General features: G+C 54.2%; 1 protein-coding gene and 1 long non-coding RNA gene across 6 annotated transcripts; one reads left to right on the top strand and one right to left on the bottom strand.

Moving 5' to 3' along the window:
* The first annotated feature begins 8,251 nt into the window (after window positions 1-8,251).
* Window positions 8,252-11,289, top strand: LOC100539010 (uncharacterized). 4 transcript variants are annotated; one of them, XR_004161720.2, is made up of 5 exons: window positions 8,252-8,403; window positions 8,993-9,099; window positions 10,086-10,175; window positions 10,868-10,957; window positions 11,209-11,289. It is a non-coding gene; the product is annotated as an uncharacterized LOC100539010 (long non-coding RNA). The 4 variants fall into 4 exon arrangements; XR_004161721.2 differs by having other exon boundaries at window positions 11,119-11,289; XR_014887444.1 differs by having other exon boundaries at window positions 8,253-8,403; window positions 10,887-11,289.
* Window positions 11,290-12,421: 1,132 nt separating this feature from the next.
* Window positions 12,422-18,446, bottom strand: ST6GALNAC2 (ST6 N-acetylgalactosaminide alpha-2,6-sialyltransferase 2). Of its 2 annotated transcripts, none has more exons than XM_003211420.4 (10): window positions 18,307-18,446; window positions 16,172-16,264; window positions 16,020-16,080; window positions 15,540-15,714; window positions 14,626-14,791; window positions 14,407-14,545; window positions 14,035-14,138; window positions 13,873-13,956; window positions 13,352-13,451; window positions 12,422-13,264 (listed from the first exon to the last, which is right to left on the bottom strand). In XM_003211420.4, the coding sequence occupies exons 1-10, from the start codon at window positions 18,429-18,431 to the stop codon at window positions 13,097-13,099; spliced, it is 1,215 nt and encodes a 404-aa protein (XP_003211468.3). In that variant the 5' UTR covers window positions 18,432-18,446; the 3' UTR covers window positions 12,422-13,096. The 2 variants fall into 2 exon arrangements, with proteins under 2 accessions (XP_003211468.3, XP_085096307.1); XM_085240181.1 differs by having other exon boundaries at window positions 16,020-16,077.
* Window positions 18,447-18,588: the final 142 nt, after the last annotated feature.

The raw sequence follows: 18,588 nt of genomic DNA, 5'->3' as shown, positions 1-18,588 counted from the left end.
ATCCACCTCCAGCTGCCCCGTGTCCTGCTACCTGCCCAGGCTTGCTGTGAGCGGCAGGATGAAGTCAGGTAGATGGTGCTGATAGGGAACACGGAGAGCTGACACACGGCTCTTTGTGAAAGGGTTTTTGAGGTTTGGCAGGGCTCAGCAGGGCTGTGACACAGCCTGGTGCTACCGGAGACAGAGGGGTGAGGAGGGGTGCACAGAGCATGGCATGGGCTGTGTCTGACCTCGCAGAGCTGGCAGGGGAACGCAGCCCCTTCCCACAGAGGTTCAAACCCCAGAATTACCTGGGTGTGGGACAGAGCTTGCAGCAGCACGCAGTGCCCATGGGTTGCTTCGCATTGCTGTGGCTCAGCTGGTTTCCAGTGGAAGATAAAAGCTGATGTAGGCAGTTTCTGGCTGCTGGGAAGAGAAGGAGCAGAGCTGCTCAGGGAGCTGATGCAGTCAGGAAGCTGCTCTCCAGGATCAGTCACAGTGCTGGCTCCAGGGAGGCAGCGAGGCCATATGCATTTCCTTGCTCTCCCAACTGAGACTTTTCTTGAAAGCACCCACTGCAGAGCTCAGCAATCTCAGCCTGGTCTGACAGCACTAAGCCTGATGGATGTGCAGCTGCCCCTCCTTGGCGTACCGTTTTAGCCAGAGCTGCTCAAACAAAACCCAAGCAGAAGCAATACCAGCTGAAAGCTCCCACTGCAGCTCGCTCAGTCAGGGCACCGTTTCTCCACCCGTGAGGCTTTTCAGGCTGGAAGTTCACAGCTAGCACAGATGTAGCTCTGCTCTGTTCAGTGACACCGGGTGAGCTCCAGTGTAGATGCATTTCAGTCTTTCTGTGAAGGTGATGTGAAGTTCACATTGCATCACACGGCACATCTGCGGTCACTGAGCCCCAGGAGGCTGCTGTGAGTGCTGCAGTGACAGAAGCTGCTGGCTGCAGCAAGGCACGGCAGCTCTTCAGCTCGTGGGTTGAACATGGAGGAAAAAAAAAGAGGAAAAAAATATCCGATACTTGAGAAAGCAAGAGATCATTCGTGATCCAGGATCTCAGGTCAGGTCTGCAGAGCAAGGGAGCCTCAGCAAGACCAGACTGCAGCTTCCCCTTCCGCTTCTTGGCTAGACCAGGCCGTTCTGTTACAGCAGCACAGGAAACGTCCACTGCCGCAAACACCATCTGCTGAGGAGGAGGAAGGTTTCACACTGCGTCGCTCTTTTATCTCGCTGGAGGTTCTGCACAGAGCTGGCTGAAGTTGGAAGAGTAAAGGAGACCCCGGGGGAGTTCACCCAGTGCTGCCTGGAGTGGTGCTGAGCTGCCTGGAAGAGGAACGTGGGGAGGGGGGACAAGGCACCAACAGCAGGTTGGGGCCAGCAGCTCAAGGAAACACCACGGGCACCCTCACTGCAGGACCTGCACATAGGGACAGGAGTGACAACAGCAAGGTCAGCTCCTGAAACCCCCCAGTGGGCAGTGGGGCCTCTCTGCAACAGCATCTTCTTGCTGTAGCTCAGCACCAGACCAAGCGGTTGAAGCAGGAACACAGACATTAGGAAGCAAACAGTCTATTTCTATAGGCACACAGGCTGTGTATGCCAGCCAATGACCAGCAGTGACACCCTGGGGTGCTATATACCCTGCAGGGTCTGAGCAGGATTGGGCAGGAGCAGAGCATGTGGGACCAGGCAGCAATGAGCCCTGAGGGGGGCTGGTAGCCAGCTGAGACATCAGGTTGTCGGGGAGCATTGTCCTCCTCTGCTCCCTGGGGACCCTGTTCTCATAGGTACCCCCACCGAGGACACAATCTCTTTGTCTCAGCCCAAGGTCTACCCCATGCTAAAAAGAATGGCCCCTTTCCCCAGGATCCCCATGGGGGCAGATGCTCCAGGACTTGGAATCTGGAGAGCAGCCACTGGTCCCCAGCAAATCCTCTGTACCCAGGGCTTCAGATCCCCACCAAGTCCCCCTCAGCTTGGAGCCCAGCCAGGATGCAGCTCTCACCCTTCAAATGAGAGAAGCTGAATTGAAGTCACTTTACCAGCTGTGTATTCAGAGACTATCTAGGGTTTCTGCTGTGTTAATGCACCAGGTGCTGGCAGTGCTTACTGATGTAGAAGAGGAAGGAGAGGCAATGGGCTGGGAACTGGGAACCCCAACATCCTGCCCCTGTTTCTTGCCCCATTCCCATGCAGGCACAACGCTCCACTGAGCTCCCCAGCTCCTGCTGAGTTTCACCAACCATGAACCTCAGAGCTGGGAAAGAAAAGCATCTCGAGGAGCACTCACACCATTGATCCCAAGCTGAAATGCCCCAGCGATGAACTTGGGATCCTACAGCACGAGGTGCTGGCCAAGCCCAGACATCAAAGGCACCGCCCGTGCCAAACTGCAGCCTCTTGGAGGGAGATGTTAGAGAACTGATAATGAATTTGGAGCCTTCTAAAGTGTGCTGGCAGCTGGATCTCCTGGGCAAGGAGAACCCTGCCAAAAAATTAAGATCTGTTTCTGCAAAGCTCAAACAGCAAACTTGTTTGTCTTTCCTCCTTCCCCTCCCAATCCTGTTGTTGTTTTAAACATTTACAGAGAACTTTATACTGTTTAAATAACGATTTGGGAGGGGGAGAGTGTTTCTACTTTTTTTGCCAGCTGCTCCAAGTCAACAGCACCACACACACAACTTCTGGGAAATCAGGTGCTGTGGTTTGAGATGTCACCACCCCTCAACATCCCAGGCACCCACTTCAAAGCTTCCAACAGGAGAAGGGCCACCCCATATCCACCGGCACACGCAGGAGTGCCAGTCCCTGTCTGCTGCTCTCCCCACAGCCCCTCCTCAGCCCCCAGATGAAGCGGTGCCTTGTGCCCCTCATGCAACGGGGAGAGGCGGAGGAGAATGCTGGCATGGCAGAGCACATCCCCGAGCAGAAGTGCTACGGGAGATCAGCCATCTCCTGTGGTGTGTGCTCGCCCGCCCACTGCCTTCAGCAGCCAGGCTGCTCGAGATGACAGCTGAGGGGAGAAAGGAGAGCACTTGGAATGCGCAGGAGGAGAGCTGGCTGAAGGCAGACCTACCTTTATGCAACAGCAAAGGCACGGGGTCAACAGCAAAGCAGTGACACATGCTGGTGGTTAACTCGGGAAGAAAGGCACATGAATCTCTGTCTTTTGTGGGCAGCTCTCCAGGAATTTGGGGGCTGTTGGAGTTGTACTCACAACCTGGCAGGGGGGAAGAGAGCAGGGAAGGCTGTTGAGAAATGCTGGAGGATTCTGCAGGATGTTTGAATTGAAAGAAAGGACAGAGAAGCATGAAGCATACTGTGGAAGCAGGATGTGGGATAGAGACAGTGTTTATACAGTCAGCCATGGGCTAATCCACAGGAGGCTTTGGAGACCATAAAAGCCATCTGTAAGTGGATAGATCACATTCTACAGGAAACTGGTGGTTTAAAACAATGCTACCCTCATGCTTTGATCTGTCCCGAAGCCTTGGGAGCACAAAGAGAAGAGGAGCTGAAGTAGGTCCCTAAGTCCTACTGGCACAGGCAGAGTGGTAGGAAGGACCAGTTGTGACCTGCTCCCATACAAGAACTTGGGGCCATTTTCAGACAGAACTACAGCAGGCAGGTACAGGGCAAAAAGGACTCTGGTTCCTCTCAAAGCACAGGCAGACCAAGTCTTCCCTGCAGGAAGGGAATGGGTGTTACGGATTCACAGAGACATCAGACAAGTTCTTGACTTCCACTCAAGAGAAAACCCATCAGTGCACCCACAGAGCTGACACCTGGCTCTTGATGATCCCATTCTTAAGAGATGGGTGGCCGGGAGGGCGCTGAGACACGTCATGCAAGCAGAGTGCTCCTGCACCCCTTCCTGTGCACCCATTTGGGATGGATACCTTGGATCCACTTTGTCCTCTTGGTCTGGGTGGTTCCCAGTCTAATTCTCTGCATCAAGGCTCCCTGCAGGAGGTGTGACCTGGAGCCTGCCCTCAGCAGATCTTCTCACAAGCTGTAGGAGGAATAGTTATAGGTCTTCAACCAACTGCCCTCTGTAATCCAGGGAGACTTCAGTTCACCACTTTGGACACAGTCAAACAAGCCATTAGCTGCTTCCACTGCACAAGGGCAAGACAGATGACCTAAAAAGACGTGAAATAACGTGACCTTTCATGATTTGAAAGCGTTATTTCACATTCAGCAATGAAACTAGCAGAGACGGTATTCTTAAAAATACCTCAGAGCAATCACCTCCTTCCTCTGGTGCAAACAATGAGAAGCAAGAGGTGAACCAGAGAAATGGCACCTGCAGTTCTCCACTTTCAGTCTTCAGTAAGGAGATGCTGGGGATTCATATTGTTCTCCAACAGAACCACTTGACCTCAGTGCAGTTCAGGCTAATTACTTCTAAGAATACGTTTGTTTGCTCCCTGCACGGCTAGCATATTTCTTCTAAGAGTGATAGATGAAATATCGCTTTTATGACAGCACAGTTTGGGTTGACTGAATCAACGGCTGTTGGCTGAGTAATCCAGGCAAACAGAAACACTGCTTGTGATAAAAGAAGACCTGAGAATTTCCTCATTAGTGCCTAGATATTTTTATACCAGTTCACTCCCTTTCTGCTTACCATGCCTTTAATCTCCAAGGCTGATGCAGAAAATAGAGAGGATTCAGCTCTCTACTCAAAGCAAGGTCATCTCCTGGCAACTGCTTATTGAGCTGGGACAGCACACGGAGACTGATTTTGTTGCACTGTGCTCAAAACTCAGTTGAGGAAAGGGGGAAGAAGTGGGAAGAACAGCGGAGGGAAGCTGAGAGGGAAATCATGCCCATTCTGGGCTGAGTGGCTGAAGCTACCATTTCTTCTGCTGCTCAGCACCACCAAGGAAAGGGAACCTTTCTCTTCCTCCATCACCTGCAGGAATCCATACCACAGCCCTGTCTGCAGATACCACCACGCTCCCAGAAAGGCCACCCTTTCTTTTCATATCCTGTAAAAATAAAGCTCTTACCATTCTTTGTACAAAGCAGAGCATTTCTGAGGCTACTAAAATTCTGTTTTAGTAGCTTGGATGAGTGGGTTCAAGCATGTATTTAACATTAAATGGAGGCCTAAGCTTTGCTACCAGGGAAAGGGTGTTTAGTTTGCAGCACGCCTTGTCCTGCGTGGGAAGATGTTGCTTCTGTCTGCTTCTGAGCTCCAGAGAGCCTTTCTTGTACTGCTTGGGACTGACTTGAGGCGGCAGGCACCAGGCGTCGGGACCTCTTGGCAGGCTTTTCTTAACACTACAGATCTTTTTCCCTTACAAGTCTGGCACCTGCATTACCAGCAAATGATCTCCAGCTGTTCCACAGGGGACTGCTCTTTGTGCACTGCTATGCAGGCAGCACACGGAGCAGAGCCAAGCATCTCCTCCTCAGCTTCTCCTCGTGCTTTGTGCACTTCAGCCATGCAGGGGGCTGGTGCTTGCCAGACACAATTAGCTATAGGGGATGAGCCTCTGAACGTGCTTATACACCCCAGTTGCTTCCCCCAGCCATATGTCAAAGAAGATAACCACAGCAGGACAGCTCTGAATCAATGGATGCTTTGTTTCTCCAGGCTTTGGGAACCCTGTCTGCAGAGTGGAACTGCTGGAAGGCAGAGGGGAATCAAGCTGCTATCACTAAGTATGGAGAGCTGTTCCCAGAGGGTGTTACAAGCCTTGGGGAAAGGGGTGGGAAACTGGGAGGAGACCTTGTCCTTCAAATAAAGCGTGGGATCAAAGCCCACCAGAAGTCGAAGGGGTTCTGTCATTATTTCTGTTTGGTTTTCCTTTCCTCCCTTCCCTTCTCTGTCACATAATCTGCCCCTTTTCCTGTCCTCTGATCAAGGAATAACCACATACTCCACAGCAGTGCTCACACTTCTTTGTAGAGGGTAATGCTGTGGCTTTGCAGGACAGAAAGAAAAACCTTCAGAAAGCAGAAAGGTGGGGCCTTACTCCAGTGCATGATTTGCTAGAGGAAGTAATCCACTTTGGATCAACTGGTGGGAAGAAGTAATCATCTTGGGGCTGCTCCCAAGGAAAAGAAGACCACCGTGCCCTTTTAATAGCTTTTCTATTTGCTCAACAAAAATAGAAGTCCTTTGAAAGATTAAAGGAAGAAAGCACCATAATTGACGGAGATCAGCCACAGGAAATCTACCAGAATTATTCCAAATTTCCTCTGGGAGCAGCTTGGCAACTGCCTGAGGAAGCAGAACACATTCAACCAGAACTGCCCGGACCAGACTGCAGCTCCCTTCATCTCCGTAGCTTTGCAGAGCTCCAGGAGAGCCACCATCTTCTGCTGACCTCCGGGCGGCTTCGCCTCGCACTGCAGCTCCCAGAAGTTCGCACGCTGAAGATGTGCGTGGCAGGATCGCCCTCTAAAGGGAAGAGCTGAGAAAACCTGATCAAGTCACACAGGCTTAAGAACGTGGGCACGACTGAAGCAATGACCACTTCTCACCCAGAGCCTTTGTTCTGCCTTCAAATACGCTTGTAAACATTATTTACGCTCTGCAATCATGAATAAATACAGCCACACTACTACACGCTTAGCTCATGCCATTCTCCTGAGCCATTAACTCGTTGAGTCTGCCCCTGGCTGAGCTCATCCGTCTATAAGCACAAGTACACAGCTACTTTGTGGTGTGAGCATCATCCATGCTACAATTAAGAATGTTCTCTCCTTCTATAATCTGAACTCCACACAAGGCAGGATTTTGGCTGCTTTATTTTAAAACTTGATGTCCCTCAGGGATCTAAAGGGCTAATTCTAGTTGCTGGGTTTTACGTATTTGCTTCTCTGGAAAGCTAAAAGCAGGCAGGCTGCCAGCCACATCTTCACAGAGGAAACGAAGGCTGTGTTAATGACTGCCATCCTGTGTCTCACTCTTCCTTCCAGAATGCTCTCACAGGGCAGGAAGGCACTAAAGCTCTCATGCAGTGAGCCAGAGGTTCTCTGCTCATTGGCTGCTCCCTCCGTGCTCCTTGCCTGCGCAGCTCATGAGGTTCTCTGCAGATCCTCAGAAGGCACTGGGGGCTGGGGAAGGCTTCCTAGGCAGACGCTTAATAGGGGAAGCAGCTTATTTCTAATAGCACACTGCTGTCTCTTTGCAGCCTTCTTGTCTCACCATAATAAAGTGATTCTTGCAGCCCATTGACATTTTAAAAGAGACTTTTAGGAAGCAATACGAGCCATCCTGGAGAGCAAAGAACTTACCAGACAGGTTAAATCCACGCTCTGGAAAGAATCATGTACTAAAATAGGAGCGAGGCCAGGAGTATCCAGGCATTAAAAACAAACACAACTCTACACTGCCTTTCCCTGGGAACTCGAGTGCTGTGCCCACAGAGGGCCTCCCACATGGGCAGCAGCTCCTGGCCACCAGATGGGACCCAGAGGCAGACGCCAGGCTCCTTGGTGGCACGGCTCCCTGGGGCAAGACTGGATGTTGTTCCCCGGTCAGACAGATCTGTTATCATGCTGTAAGATGCCACTGTAAGGTTTGCTGTGGAGAACCAGGCACCTTGATGTTTGAGGAATACACCTTTCCTCTGAGCATCCCAAGGAAGTGCACCCTCCACTCGCAGACATCTCAGGGTGACACCCATTACACACTGGACATGTATCCATCCTCAGATTTCTCCTCTTTCAGACTCAGGTTTGCTCAATCTCCATTTCCCGCTGCTTTCCCTCACAAGGTTGGGCAAAGCATTGGGACCAGCAAAAAACCATTACAAAGTCCTGTTTTCCCCTCCCTTTGCTTCAGCTGCACCACAAGGGATCCTACAGCTTTCAGGGCAGCTTTTTACCAGCACACACAGCCAAACACCACACACCCAAAGCACGGCTCACACATTAACTACTGCCTAACCCCAACCTCCAGCCCATTAGCCCTTCTGAAGCTCCGCTCCTGCACTGTGAGCTCACCCTCGCTCAGCCCTTTGAGGCGCTCTATGGCCACGTGCGCCTCCCAGCAAACAGAGGACAGCTGGGAGCACTGATAGTGCTGAGGCCTGGCGCCCGGCCCAGCACAGGGCACCGCAGGGCAGCACAGTCTCACTGCGGCCTGCCCTGCTGGGCCTAAGGGAGTGCCTCTGGAAGAGCCAGGCCTCGCCCTGGTGAGGAGTCGTGCACGTTTATTTCCTCATCTTCCTCTTATTTAACACCTCTGGGCCATGAGAAGAACTGGGCCCGCTCAAGGAACGCTGAGGGCTCCGACATTTCACCAGGCCGCGGGTACACAGCGCTGCACTACACTTCCCGGCCGCCCCCGCGCACCCATTTTCTCGCGGTCTTGGCGAGACTTGGCGGTCGAGGTAGGCGTGCGCAGCCCGCTCTTCCGGTCTCCGTGACGACATGGCGGTGGTGCTGGTGGCGGTGAGTAACGCGCGGCGCCATCGCCGGCAATCCGCGGTCGCGGCGGCTCCGGGAGGCGCGGGGATGGCACGAACGGGAGCGGGGGACTGTCGCGCACCATCACGGCTGCTTACAGAACGCGAGCCCTCCGTGTTTTCTTGCGAGGAGGCAGCCTTTCGCCCTCCCCCCCCGTGGGGCCTGCACGGCGGCGCGGCGCACTGAGGGGACGCGGCCTCGCATCCGCCTCGCCCTCTGGGGCGCCCAGGCCGGGCCGTTAGGCCTGATGTGCAGCGATTCCTTCGCCGCGAGGTGCTCAGCACCGCTGTGGTTTCGGCTCAGCGCAGCCGTCCGAGTGGAGAGCCGCGCTGCCCTGCCCGAACCCGGCCGCTAGGTGGCGCTGCTGCCCGCCGTCCCCTTGCTGTGCTCACGGCTCCGCGTGCTGGGCGGACCGCGCGGTCCGGGCTTCGGCTGAGCCGGTGATGAGGCGATTGGTTATCCCTGTCCGAAACGTTCCGCTGTGGAAGTGTGACTCTGAGGCTCGGCGTCGGAAGCAAGAAGGTAAAAGAACGGTTTGTTATGTGGATTAACTCATATCTCTCTATTCTTGCAGGTGGCAGCATGTTGTCCAGCAAAGGGAAAAATACCCTTTGCGCTCACCTTCCCAGGAGGCTGAGTCTTTCACCAGGCTGGCAGTAAGCCTGTATCAGCAGCACAAAGGTGAGAAACAGCAGCATTCAACTCCTCATACTTCAGTTTTCTTCTGTTGTTGGGCTGTAGAGATCAGGCTTGTTCTGCTGTGTCAGGTGATATCCCTCTGGGCCCCTGGGGCTGCTGGGAGGAGGTATAAAAGCCTGATGGCTTGATTAATGTAATTAAGCCAATCAAGACTGGCTTTGTTGCAGCTGCCATCTGAGTGTGCAGCCTTTTGCTGCACAAGCTGAGAGGCAGCACACAATGAATGGGAGTTTTAATGCGGTTGGTGCCCCGCAGAGCACCTGGTTGTCAGCATTGTTGAAGATGAGCAAGAGTAGAAGGGATTAGAAGTAGATTGGATGACAGCTCATTGTGGAGACACAGTTCATCTCATGAGTGTGTTTGTCACAGAAGTAGACCTAGTGAAAGGATAATTGGTCTGAGTGCTGATCTGGAGGTGTGCTGGGATGGTTTTAAACTCGCATCGGGTTGCTGGGAGCAGCCACTTACACCAAAAGGTCACCAAAAAGGGACACTGGAAAATCCTTCTCCCGAACAGATGTATCTTTTTGCAACCTGCTTGAATGCATTTCCTAAGATAAATCCATAGGTAACATATATTTCACATGAATGGATTATTTTCTGCGAGTTGTATAAGGTATTTCTGTATGATGAGAAGTAGCAGACTGCATGAACAGCAAGGTCTAAACCACCAAAGCCTCTTAAGCTTGTATTTTTTTCCTAAGGGAAGTTTCAAATGGCATCTGCCTCCCAAAGTCTCTTCTCTCGAGTGAAACAACTCGCTGGCAAACATGGCCCTTTGTTTCTGAGGGACAGGTTTCTGCTATGCTAAGTTTAAGGCAAAAATTGCCCATCTTAGAAAGGAAAACTTGTCCAGTTCTTGCTTTGTGACTCGGTGCTGGTTTTTGTCAGAAGGGCTGGAGGAGAAACAAAGGCAGGACAATCTTGGAGGGTTGTTGCTAACAGCATTCAATGCAATTTCCATTTAGGAGGAAAATGTTGTACAGAACCCTGAGGTTATATCATCCCCCAGAGACAGCTTTGGCAAGAAGGCAGCTGTGAAGTTGGACCTCAAACTGGTAAGAGAATCCTTGAGTATTTCTGTTAATCGTAGACTTTTATGTGCCAAAACTGTAGGCAGTGTGACTCATCTGCTGACGAGAATGTCTAATCTTTGAATGGTTCCCAGGAAGGACACAGCTCATAGGCATGGCTGCTTTTGGGCGTCTTCACTGTGTTTTATTCCGGAGAACTTGGGGAGTTGGTGTAGATGAGAGCAGGGCAGAAACAGAGCCAGTGATGTGCTGTTATCCCTGTCTGACAACTCAGCTGTGAGGGAGAAATGTCCACTGAGGCTTCTGTATTTCTTCCCCTCAGCAGTTCTTCTACATCTTGCAGAGATAGAAATGGTGCAGGTGCCCACGAGGAGGGCAGGGAGCAGCAGCTGTTCCCTTTTCTCCTGCAGTTGCGATGCACAGCTGCAGCACAAGCACTTTTCTCTATGCCTGTGTCTGCCCTTAGGAGCCCAGATATGGCAAGACTGTGCAGGGACCATAATAATAAACATAGGCTGCTATTGTCATAAGTACAGTTTAGTTCTACATCTACGAGAGCTTTTAAGTTGCTTGTCCAAACAGTAAAGCACATTTGGAGGGCAGATAAATACGTTTTAATCTTGCATAGTCACTAAATACACACTCTGCTAGAGCACTTTATCTCCAGGTGGCTGACAGCTGCATTCTGCTCAGTAGTTCCATGCTTTATTTAACAGAACTCATGTCTGTTTGTAGAAGATCAGTACTGTTCACTGATGGGCTGAACCAGCAGACTTGACGACAGCACGCTTCCGTAGGAAATAAAGGTTGGTATACAAAAAGGGAGGAGATGTTACTGCAGCCAGCAGAGTGGCAGCTTTGTCAATACAGATAGGTTCCAAAAAGCAGTTACAAGGAAAAGCACGTGGAGCTTTGGGCTTCCAAGGAGCAGGGGGGAAAAAAACAAAGCATACTTTTGGTGTTACAGGAGAGAGGCGTGTACTCTTGATTCAGTAACGCACATCATTGGGAACTTTTCAGCTGATGGTTGCTTCTGCTCTGGCTCTCCTTTCCACAGGACCTGATCTGCAGCTGGCTGGAGGAAGGAGCAAGTGGTTCCTGCAGTTTGCTGTTTCTGAATAAAACAAATCATTGAAAATCTTGAGAGTCAAAGTCTTTTTGGGTATCTGCTTTGAACAGAAATGACTTTGGGCAAGTAGAAAGGATTTCAAATTGAAATGCCTTCTGAAATAAGAGCAAGTGCGAGCTTACTCTGCTTCATGCAGTCTTCAGATTTCATTGTCTTCCACAGAAGAATGCCAAAAGTTGAGGAGATTGAATTCACAGTAACTGTGACTACGGCTGATCTGGGGCTGTGAAAGCTACACAGCTTGTGGTCAGCTTAGATGCTCCAAGATAAGGGAGCAGTATAACCATCAGGTTCCTGGGCTGCTAAGGTAACAGACTGGGGGGTGCCTTAACCCCAGGCTGGAAGGGAAAAAACCTTCCATTTTAAAATAGAGCAGCTGTGTGTGAGTACAGCAGGTTCTGCTTTGCTCCCAGTTGTATCCCTGGGGGCTGGATGGGGTTCGTGGTGAGATGCTGCGCTGTGTCAGCGTTCCTTTTTAAAAGCTGTTCTTTTTTGCCTCGTGTGGCTCAGTGGCACTGATGGGTGTGTTCAGAGCCACGTGGGCTGCGCTCACACTTGGACTGAGTAGCTTTCGGTGCTCTGTCTTTTAGGGATGTGAGAATCAGACGTGTTGTCGTGGAAGAGGTTTTGCTGAGTGTTTGTAAAAACAGGCGTAGCAGGCTGCCATGGTACCATTGTGCAGTGTCTGCCACAAACAAAGGTTAATTTGAGGCGTACCTGAGAAGGCAAACAGGGCTCCACTAGAGATTACATCTGAAGCAGGTCGAAGCAGCTGAGTGCGGCTTTGTGTCACAAAGGAGGATGGAGCCGGAGGGGAGCGCGAGGTTCCCTGGCTCTCAGCCCGGTTATCTCTTGCCATATCTGCAAGCAATTGTCCCCTCCACCCTCCCAGCTGACGTACAGCAAATGGCATCGAGGTGGGAAGAGGCTGCTTTCAAAGTGCCCAGCGAGCCAACGCGGCCACCGCCCTGCGTGCTGCGTTCTTGCAGAGCTGTGCTTGGGCACCAGCAGCATCCCTGTAACCCCACTCCCACCCCTAGCCCACACCTCTGCCATTCCCAACTCGAAGCCTTGCTGTGTACCAGGAGACAGGATGCTTTGTCCGACCCACCCCATTCACTAAACCAGGCGTAGAAGAAAATAATGACTCAATGTTCCTCTAATTACACAAAGTAATCAGATCACAACGCTCCCTTTGCTGTGCAGTATCAGCCCTCCAACCACCACGAGCTGGAGGAGCCTCCACCACTCCACTGCAGCAGTGCTGGATTACGCAGGACGGTGGGAGGGTTCAAGACCACCTCCTTTTGGGTTTCCATTTTTCTCTTCTAAGTACCACGCTGTTGATAGCCCTGCCTTGCAGCTTCTGCAGCCTACCCAGTGTGACTCCAAGGCTGTAGGTCTCCAAGAAGTTCCAAGAACTGAGGTGTGTCAGATGCGTGCTTCTCCAGCATCCCCTTCCAGCACCACGTTGCCCCACCTGCGGATGAACGCTGTGCTTCCCAGGGGCTGCTGCTGCCCCACAGACATTCTCAAGGCATCAGGAGCTCACAGCCCCGTGCAGAGGTGTCCCAAACCCACACTCGGTCTCAGAGTCACAAATGAGATGCTGGAGGGCCCTGAGGAATTGCAGTATTTCCCTGCCAGCCTTGGCTCGCCCTGCACCACCGCCTTTGCTCTGCTGTCAGCTGCAGGCCCTGCTCCTCAGGCCGGCCTGCCGGTAAGGGAGAGCCGTCCAGGGACGGAAGGAGGCCTTCAGGAAAGAGGAGAACTTGTGTGCTGCACCGAGAGTCCTTGCAGTGGGACTGAGCTGCCCTCACCGCTGATACAGCTCCATGATCCCCGCCTGGTGCAAACTCCTCCACAGCTCTGCTTCCAGCAGCATGTCGTGGTTGGCGTAGAACACCAGCGGCTTCTTCTCTGGCTCATAGTAATGGTCAGAGAACTGCTCGTAGTTGGCCGTGATGAACCCGTAGGCACTGACCTGTGGGGTGATGGGATAAGGGAAAAAGGCTGGCGATGGGCTCAGGGTGGGAGGTCCCCCCAGGCGCTGGGCAGGGCGTCCCCTCACCTGGTCGCAGGTGTGCAGTGCTGTCAGCAGCATGAGTGCCCCAGTGCTGGGCATGTAGAGGTGGCCGTACTGCATGTCCAGGAGCTCTGACCTCAGGAACCTGCAGAGCAGAGCAGAGGCAGCGCTGGGAGGGGGGCACGGCATTAAGACCTCCCCCCCACCAAACAGCAAAGTAAGGCAGGGCACCCACCAAAGCTGGCCTCTCGTGGCATTTAGAAGGGGGAATATGTGGATTCTCTGATGTCTGCTGCTAAGGTTCAACATATTCTCTGCCAGCTGCTAAAACATACCTCCCCGTTATTTAAAATTGCCCCAAACCTGGCACTGGTTTCCATGAAACACAGAAAAAAAACCCCAAATCTCTTTGGATCTTCCCTCTGCTCCCATTAGAACAGTTCTGTGTAGAACTGGCTGTGAAATGGAGGGCCAGGTGAATGCAGCAAGGCTGTATGAGAGGAGGAGATGTGAGCATTGCGGCAAATGGGATTGGCAGGGGGGAAAATCTGCCTCCTCATCCTCACCTGGTTGTCAGGTAATGCAAGAAATCGGGATGCAGCAGCTTGAACTTCTCCGCGGATGCCTCCAGTCCAAAATACTTCTGTGGCCTGCAGCAGGGAGAGGAGAACTGGTGTCACCTGGGGTAGAGCTGGCCATGTCGTGGTCCCAGTGGTGAGTTCACTCACTCGTCACCCTTGTCCAAGCCCTCGGGGACCGGGCCGCCCTGAATGGCTGATCTCAGCATGATGTAGTCGCGTGCGTCCGAAGGGATGAAGATATACTTCAGGTCCTACACAGGAACAGGGGCATGGTGGGGACTGAGGCTCCTGAAGCTTGGAGGAGCCTCAGGGGTCAATTTCATAAAATCATAGAATCATTAAGGAAGGGCCGTTAAGATCTTTTGTCTAACCATCAACCCATCACCGCTATACCATTAACCTTGTCATTCAGTGCAACAACCACTCTTTTCTTGAGAACCTCCAGGAATGGTGACCCCCCCACCCCCCCGGCAGCCCGTTCTCAGGGGTGGGCACCCTGACATGCCCTCGGGGTCTCACCTTGCCCTGCGGTGTCTGTGTGAAGCCATACGCCTCGTAGGCAATGAGGGAGTTCTTCATGGTATTCACCGTGAAGCCATAGAACGAAACCTTGGTCCCAACATCCTCCTCAAAGCCTTTGATGATGGCCCCATTGAGCCTGCGGGATCACCACGGGACAACATCCAGGGCTGGGCTCACCCCAGCACCCACAACCCCATTGTGCCCTCCTGGCCCTACCTGAAGACCAGATCATGTGCATCAATGGCCCGGCCCTGCCGTGAGCCATTGAGGATCCCCCCATTGCCCACCACAGCGCAGCGGATGCAGCCCCCGGGGAAGCGGTCACCGTCAAAGAGCTGAGTGTTGGAGGAGCTGTTAAGGAGATGCAGGGTGCTGCCCACAGCTGGATCGGGGAAAAGGGAGAGGTACGTGTCAGCACTGCTGGGAGCACTTCAAACAAGCGTGTGTGGATGGGTGCACCTCAGGTGGGAAGAATCACAGCGTTACTATGGTTGGAAAAGTCCTCTAGGATCACTGAGTCCAACCCCAACCCCATCCCCACTGATCACATCCCTCAGTGCCACATCTCTGTGGTTCTTCAACACCTCCAGGGACGGTGACTCCATCACTCCCCAGGCAGCTGTGCCACTGCAGCACCGCTCTTTTGGAGAAGAAATCTCCTCTCCCAGACCCATATTACTGACCCCACTCCCCACAGCAGCTGCCCAGTGCTGTGCAAGGCACAGGGACGCATCTGGACAGCCCCAGACCTGTGAGAAGCCAGCGCCGGCCACTTCCCCTCCTGACAAAGCCTCCTTGCAACCACCCCCTCCTTGCTCCCCCCATCCCCATCACTTTCCTGCCGGGGAGAGCAGAGAGTAGGTTTGGGCTTGGAAGGCAAACAATCTCCATTGACAACAATGGAGCGGGTTGTCCGAGGTCCTCCGTGCCTCAGTTCATCATTATGCACACACTGGAGCTTTTATTTGGGGAAAATGTCACAAGATGCTGCTAAGTGGCATTTGCAAAGCTGTCCCCACCACCCCACTCCCTGGGAGTGGGAACAGACTGAGATCCCCAGCTCCTCTGTGGGGTTTCTCCATTTCTGGCCCCTTCTGTCAGGGTCCCCTTGAATCCCCCAAGCCCCATACCTGCTTGGGACAAGCCCTGCCAGCCGTATGGGACACGTCGTGCCTTCAGTCTGTCCCACGTCTCGGGGTTGAAGTGTTGGTCCCACATCAGCACTGGGATGTCGAATTGGAAGAGCTCCTTAAATATGGGGTCTGCCTTCACCGTGGCTGCCACCGAGCGGGGGCACAGGGTGGGCTGCAGGGGGAGAATGGTCAACACTGAGCCTGGAGAAGCCTCAGCAGGCACCCAGGGGAGGTCAGACCCAGGGACAGAGCTGCTCCCTTTCTGCCTCGTGCCTCCATTTCCCAAATGCAGAGCCCATCTCCTCAGGGTGCTGAAGGCTTGGGCTTTATGGAGACGGATGTGAACATCTCCTACCCCGGGCACCTGGATGGAGCACAGGGACAGCCCTGGCTCACAGGAGCAGCCCCTCGATGTGGGGACAGGCTGGTGGCCCAGGGGACAGCACCAGGGACATTCCACGTCCTGCTGATTGTCACCTGCTTTCCACTGGGTTTGGGCTTCTCCAGCTCTGAGGATGGTTGGGAGAAGAACTCCCTGCTGGAAAGGGAGAAATATAGCAGTAAGAAGGGCTCAGGAGGCTCCCACACACACTGGGGTCAACACACACTCCCTCTCTCCCCCCAGTTACCTCTTCACAGTCCCTCTGAGGTCCTGCTGGTGGCTATTGTCTGGACGTGAGGTGTCTGGGTGGACCAGGAACAGCAGCTCTGGCTGCAGCAAGCTGCAAGGGGACAGCAGGAGGGTGACACCGAGTCCTCACCTCAACACGCTCCCCATCCTGACAGCCCCTGCCCATCACTGCACTGGGAAAACAGTGGGGCTATTAGGGCTCTGCGGGGGGTGCGAGGGTGGCTGGGGAATGCTCTGATGCCCCACATCAGTGCCACCCCATGCTTGGAGACACAGCACTGTGCCCCACGTGAAACAGGGGAACAAAATCCCTCTTGTGCCCATACCTCCACTGCCAACCTCTGGGGGACACACTCTGCACCTTGGGGGGCTCAGAGCCCCATGGGTGCCCCTGAGGCAGCTCAGGGCCGGGCAGGAGGTGGGAGCCCACCTGTGGGGAACAGGCTCCCATTCATTCCTCCGCGCACAGAAGGGCTCTTCAGAGCAGCAGGTGCTTTCAGCAAAGCGGGGCATTGTGGAGCAACAAGGGCTCCTTGTTATGGGATCTCAGGGACAGGTAGAGCAGGTGGGGAGCACAGCTCTGCCTCCTCCCGTACAGCAAGCATTGGGTTTCCTCCACTGTTCCCCACTGCAGGGGAGGGACACCTCCTCCCCATCAGCTCCATCCCTAGAGCTGATGCTCACACCCCACCTGCTGTACCACAGCCATCCCCCACACGGTGCCAGCAGTCTGTGACACAGCTGCTGCCCAGCACCTCCCGGGATGCAGCGTCCCCATGCCCAGCAATGCTTGGCTGCCCCAGAAGATGACAGCCCCCCCTCGGACCCATCGATGGACAATGGGGCTCTGGGGAGGGGTGCGGTGCTGGGCACCATGAATTGAGGCAGGGTGTGTTCAGTCACTGTGGTGGCACTCATCAGTGTGACATCTTTGCTCTCTGGTCCCTCTCTGCTTCCAGAAAATAAATCTGTCTGAAGCAAACAGTGCCAGAGCCATTGGAGGTAGCTGAAACAGCAGCATCTGCTCCATCCCATTGCAAAGGTCTGAGTGTGGGGCCTCCTCCCCAGCACAGAGCTCAGGTGGGATGCTGGGGATGGGCAGAGCTCCACACTCAGAGCTCAGCACCTTCCCAAGCCCTGCGTGTCCCCACCAGGCTGCAGCAGGAGGAGACGTTGTGCACACTGTGCTCCCCAAAATGCAGCACTGCTCAGCCACCCCTTGCGCCCCAGTAGGAGGAAAAGCCCAGAAGGTCACCCCATGCTCGTGTTTAGCAGTAAGGAGTGCTGCACCTGTGGATTTCAGTCCCAGCTCAGCCCTGTATCAGCTTCCAGAGCAGCACTGGTGGCTCCAGGTTGATACTTTTGGAGGCACAAGCAGAGATTACAGGGCAGTGTGTTTGCAAATGCTGGGAATCAGAGCCAATGGGACACGAGCTGCTGCACTTTGGTATTGGGATTAAAGCCAATGGGAACGATCCCAGGAGAGCTTTGGAGCCATCGTAGGGTTCAGCTTCTCCTCTCAAGGGCACCCAGGCACGAGCCCAACACTGTGCAGCAGCTCCTGCCTGGCCTGTGAGGTGGGATGGGTGCACAGAGCTCCCGCTGGGGGAGATGCAGCCCCAGAGCAGCCCATCCAGCTGCCTCCCAGTGCCAACCTGCCTGCACTCCGCTGTCCCTGTGTTGGACCGGCTGCGATCCTACAGATTCTCCCCTCTGTCCCATAGCACCGTCCCTGCTCTCACAGCCGTGCGCCCGGGGCTGCCCAGCACCCAGCCCGGCACTGGGGGTGCTCAGGGGAAGGCCGAAGGGAAAGCAAAGGAGGAGATGCCCATTGCCGGAGTCTGGGAGTTTGCGGGCTGCCGGCAGCCGTGCCCTACTCTTGCAGCTGCGGTGTAGGGTCAGCCCCGGAAAGCAGCCCCTTCCAACCCTGCTGCCGGCGGTGCTCTGATCCCTCACCCTGCGTCCACGTAGGGACCCTCGCAGCCCCCAGCAGCCCAGGAGTCCCATACAGGACTCAGGACACCCAGAGGGTGGGGGGGGGGGAACAGCCCTTCAAACAGCGAACAAAGCGGGCACGGAGGGGCCGAGCAGCTCCCAGGCCCCACAGATCCGCCCCACACGCATCCCCCGTACCTGGCCGCGACCCTCGGGCCGCTGCGCAGCTCCACCGTAGCGTAGTAGTGTCCGTAGAGCAAAAGGGACGAGGTGAAGGCTGCGAGGAGCAAGAAGCAGAAACGCTTCCAGCGGGGGAACCCCATCGCTGCTTTCCGGATCGGGTCCGCGTGGATCCGAACGCGGCGGTGCTGCGCTGCTCCCCGCAGCCGGGACGGACGGACGGATGGATGGACGGACGGACCGATGGATGTTCCCGAGGAGCGGTGGGAGGAAGGAGGGTGTGAGCCGAAGGGAGGAGGC

This window comes from Meleagris gallopavo, chromosome 20, assembly GCF_905368555.1.
Source record: "Meleagris gallopavo chromosome 20, MGAL_WU_HG_1.1, whole genome shotgun sequence".
NCBI classification, from domain to species: Eukaryota; Metazoa; Chordata; class Aves; order Galliformes; family Phasianidae; genus Meleagris; species Meleagris gallopavo.
Note: the sequence above shows the minus strand (reverse complement) of the source record. Positions and strands in the feature narration are given on the sequence as shown.